The sequence below is a fragment of the Pteropus vampyrus genome, unplaced genomic scaffold, assembly GCF_000151845.1.
Source record: "Pteropus vampyrus isolate Shadow unplaced genomic scaffold, Pvam_2.0 Scaffold270, whole genome shotgun sequence".
Lineage (NCBI taxonomy): Eukaryota > Metazoa > Chordata > Mammalia > Chiroptera > Pteropodidae > Pteropus > Pteropus vampyrus.
In genome coordinates, this window is record NW_011889051.1 from 462,773 (window position 1) to 467,765 (window position 4,993).

Consider the following 4,993-nt stretch of genomic DNA (forward strand, 5'->3'; position numbering starts at 1 on the left):
TGGAGTAAGGATTTGGGCCCCTTGCTCTGAAGGGCAGGCATTTAGAGATGGCGCGTCCATTTCCTGCTGTCCAGTACACCTTTGAACGTGGGACGGGCTGAGAGTGCTGTCATTCCACCACACCCAGCGACAGTGGCATAGACACGTCCGGCGTGGCCTAGGCACCCCACGAATCAGCGTGTCATCACGGCACTGCTCGTGCCTGGGCCACGTGTTCTGGACTCAGCACGACTTCCCGTCCAGTCACGTGCGAACTCTGAGGTCTCCCAACCGTGCAAACGCCGGCGGCATCCAACTTCCGCCAGAAGGCAGGTAACGCTCCCCACTGCTTCTTGTCGCCCCAAAGGCTACATACTGCAGTACTCGGAGGACAACAGCGAGCAGTGGGGGAGCTTTCCCATCAGCCCGAGCGAGCGCTCCTACCGCCTGGAGAACCTGAAATGCGGCACTTGGTACAAGTTCACCCTGACCGCGCAGAACGGAGTGGGCCCCGGGCGCATCAGCGAGATCATAGAGGCCAAGACCCTGGGGAAAGGTACGCCCTCCGCCTCCTGTGTCCCGCCGCCTCTGCTTCTCAGGTCGGAGCGGGGGCTGGAATCACCAGAGCTGTGTCACATTTGCACGTTTGTGTGTTTGAACTGCGTTATTCTCGAGACGGGCACAGCAGAGTTACAGCGTAACGACAGAGCGCCAGTGTTGAGAGAATACAGAGTATTCTCGTCCTTTTATTTTGTTCTGTGTTGTTTTCTGTTTTTCGACTTAGTTTGCAGTTAAAAAGAGGAGTGTCGCTTGAAACGCGAGGGCTCTGGTTCCCCCGCTGGGCGGCCGTGAAATGTGACATTCGTGCTCTTGCCTGCTAGTGGCCTCCTTCCTCACCCCAGACCCCCGCTGATGCACCGCACTCCACCCCGGTGTTCGGGGGAGGGCGACTGGGAAAGCTTGCTCACCTTTAATGTGACCTGGGGGTTTTTATCTGAAACATGGGCCTTCAAGGAGATGAAGCCCAAGGGAGTGGCGTTCGATGGTGACATTCGCAGCCTGGGAACTCCAGGAAGTGGGAGGGGCGTAGCCAGCCGGGTGTGGGTGTAGGCCCGGAGGTGAACAGAGTGTTTTTGTGGGTTTCCCTCATGTCTGATTGTGACGTGGCGGGGTGGACTGGATGGCAGGAAAGAGATCGTTGAGAATACAAAAGCGTCGTTTGATCTGGAGTCTGAGTTTTAGATACTAGCGTCTGAGTTTTAGACACGGTGTGGACAGGGTCCAGGTGGGGAGGGGTTGATTTATGCAGAAATATGTCTGTTGGGTCCCTGAGATCCATGTGAAGCATTTGGAGAGAGGGGTATCTGCTGCCACTTCCCAGATCCAACGCTGCCTTCTCTTGCGTTGGGTTCGTTTGTGTGACAATGAAGACAGGTGAGCCTGGCACAGTGCGTGGGTCCTTCAGACCCGCTCAAGGAAGCGCACACGGAAAATAGCGCTGTGCCTCAGGGAACGCTCAGGTACACAAAATTAACCTCTACCCCCGCCCTCCCTCTTACACCTGGGCCATCACGGTGGGAGGCAGTGCAGTGGTCCACGAGGTCCCTGTCGACAGTGGACAAGTTGGGAGTGGCCTGCGCCCCACACTCGGACTGAGCTCCCCCTTGATGGAGAGAGCAGCCAAGGGGCTGCGTGCTGACCCCGACGCTGTCAGCACCGCGTCCTATGCACTGACCCACGCTGTGCTCCCCGCAGAGCCCCAGTTCTCCAAGGAGCAGGACCTGTTCGCCAGCATCAACACCACGCGCGTGAGGCTGAACCTCATCGGCTGGAACGACGGCGGCTGCCCCATCACCTCCTTCACACTCGAGTACAGACCCTTCGGGACCACGGTGTGGACCACGGCTCAGCGGACCTCGCTGTCCAAGTCGTACATTCTGTACGACCTGCAGGAGGCCACGTGGTACGAGCTGCAGATGCGGGGGTGCAACAGCGCCGGCTGCGACGAGAAGCAGGCCACCTTCGCCACGCTCAACTACGACGGCGGTAAGCCGGCCGGCCTCGCGGCCCTCCTGTCTCTCCCACCGACCCCGTCCTTGGCGCAGAGTGACCGCTGCCCACAGGTTCCGTTAGACTCTGGGGCCACTCCCTCCCCAGCTCCTTAGCTAGCTCGTTGCACCCACGTGCCCGGGGCTGTGACCCAGGAATAGAGACCGATCGAAGGCCAGCGGGGCTCTCACGAGGGAGTCAGGGTGCGGGAGAGATTTCTCGCAGGGCTGACGGATTCTTCACCACGTGGTTCGGTACCTTGTCAGCGACCCTGAGCTAACACTGCTCTGTCATCTCCCACCCACCCCGGTCCCCACCCGTCCCAATCCGCGTGATAACTTTCCATTTTGCTCTGATGAAGCCCTTAACTGCACGTGCAAAGCCCGTTTTCCGCGGTAAGGAGCTTAGGCTGGTCTCTGAGCAGAAGCACAGGCACCGATCAAACAGAATCGCGTCATAGGATATCAGTGAACATGCATGCACACACACGCACGCATATGCACGCACAAACACATGAATGCACATGGATATGCACACACATGCACACACATACATGTGCCCTGTGCACACGCATACACACGCACACACATATGCACACACACGCGCACACACAGACTTGGCATGGGCCTTTTGAAAACCAAGTGAGATGTCTCTTGCTGTTTAGTTGACCAAAATTAAATGACTACTTTTTATCCTTTTTTTTTCCCCTATAATTAGTATTAAGGGCCATTTATTAGTATCTGAAAAAAACGCCCAGCCCATGAAGCTAGCAAGTAGTCTGTCATTGGAGGTCATGTGGCGAGCAGGCCTCAGGAAGTCCTAAGGAGCAGCATGTTGGTGCTGATTCCTGCAGCCTGGCAGTAACTGTCACTTGGAGTGGCACTGATTGAATGAGGGTTTCTGATCACAGGGTAAAGGCGGCCGCAGTTTATCAGAAAGTTCGGGACGTGGCCTGGCTCCCCTCAGAGCCGCTATCCAGTCTTCACCGATCACACCAGACCTCAGTGTCGGATGGCTTGGCCTAGACCATCTGTACCTGAGCAGACACCCCGATGCTTTATCCGCTGTCAGGCAGGCCGAGGGCTGTTCGCGCCTCTGCGCATGTGCACATGGGGCTTGTTTACTTAAGGCCCTCGCAGGACCTGCCTCGGAGCGAAGGTTATACGGCCCTAAGGAAAGAGGGTCTGTGAACCCAAGGACCCTCAAAAACAACCAAAGGACGCTAAAGGGCTGCTGTGGCCTGGCGACCTGGACTGCGCTACCTGGAGCAGCTTCCTTGTGCTCCAAGACACCATGTATACCCACCCGAAAGCCCTGTCCAGGGCTCCTTCTACACCAAGCCCTCCACAGCCGGAGCCTGGGGCCCGTGAAGGCGGGAAGGGCCTTAGGCTGGGGCCCCCTCTGCGGTACGCACCGCCCTGTGGCCTAAGCGGCAACCTGCTCTCTGGGCTGACGCTTCCCTGACTCTCTCGGCCTCCATTACGAGCGACGTCACTCAAAGATGTCCCCGTCACAGAGCATCACTTGTCAGGCAGCACTTGCGACTCGCTTTATCCCCAGCGTGGTTTAATTTTTTAGTCTTATGAAGTAAAGGACTCTACACTAGCCAAACACTTTGCTTAGTATTCACGGGTTCCCCTAAGTTTTTTGCCAGCTGGTACCCATTTGGGTAATAAGTAAATTTCTTACTATAGATTATTGGTTGCCATTAATTGACACAATAATCACACTGTGGCAGGCAGCTTCTCTGCAATCTGTGTAGACGCCGGAGCACTCAGCACGCTGGTCGTATGTTCATAGCTAATGATTTAATTAGAAACCGCTCTCGTGCAGAATTTGAAACTGTAATTCTAACTCGCAAAGTGCTCTGCAGGTTTTAAATGTTTGTCTTCTAAAAATAAAAAATTTAATGCTCTCACTTTATTCAGGACCTGAGAGTATACTCTGAAAAAGAACTCTGAGCTACATTTAATTTTCTGAAATCTGAAATGATTTTATTACACTAAGAATTAAGAATACATATTTGTGTTTTCTTTGTGAAAAATTACGGGTTTCTTTGAACCATTTTCATAGACGTAAAACTTCAATATCTCTTTTGTCACATTTGCCTGAAGAATTTTCTTCATTTGGGAGAAAACGAACATTGACAATCAGCCTCACATCTGCACCCGTCCGAGTTCAGATTCTTCCGTTTCTTTACTTGACTTTTTCCCTGCCGTTTTCTTAGCCGAACGTTTCTGTTCGTCCTTGCGTCATCTCGGTTTTGCAGGCCCATCTCCCCTTGCATCCCTGCGTACCTCTGACCTCGCCCTCGAGCGTTTACAGACTTAGGTTTCCAGCAAAAAAAACACCATCAAGTCAGAAGGACGCTCCTCTTGACCTTGACAGATCGCAGAGGGGCCTGGGGTTCTGTTATCCCCGCTCTACTTACTGAATGCACGATAGAGATTACTTTGGCTCATTATTTTTTTGCACTATTTTTGTATTATTTTTCCTAAATCACAGGCTCCGTGGCCCTTGTTTCAGACGGGAAACACGGTGGGATAGAGTGTTTTACACAGTGGAGAGCGCCAGAGCGCGTGCCCCGCAGAAAGCAGGTGTCCGTGTCCTGTCTGGGCACCGCTGCAGCAGCCCCGCACGGACGCTAACAGCAGCTCAGAGTTCAGCCTGCTTAGGGGTCTCTTTACCATTCTACATAATCTGAACTTCGGAGCACTGTTTAACAGTGTCTCGTCAACAAGTAGCTCGCTTTGGGTACCTGGATGGTTCCTCTTTGAAAAGCTGTCTGTACCTCTTATAACCTGAAATGGGTTTTTAAAGGACGTTTGCTCTTACACCTGTGATAAAAAGCAAGTGGCTAACCAAACAAAAACGGGATTTTAAGGTTCTTTAAGCCAGTGTCCCCAACGCGGTATTCCTGCAGACCCTCCGTTCCCTCGCTCGACCTACTGTTCCCTCCTCGATG

General features: G+C 53.6%; 1 protein-coding gene across 1 annotated transcript in view; it reads left to right on the forward strand.

Annotated features, from left to right (window-relative positions):
- Nucleotides 1-4,993, forward strand: part of DSCAM (DS cell adhesion molecule) — a gene marked incomplete at its 5' end in the record, with an annotated part of 274,168 nt that overhangs the window by 216,442 nt on the left and 52,733 nt on the right. Inside the window, 2 exons of the mRNA XM_011375311.1 lie at nt 347-535; nt 1,735-2,025. Of these exons, the coding sequence (XP_011373613.1) occupies nt 347-535; nt 1,735-2,025 (480 nt within the window). The remainder of the gene's footprint in view (nt 1-346; nt 536-1,734; nt 2,026-4,993) is intronic.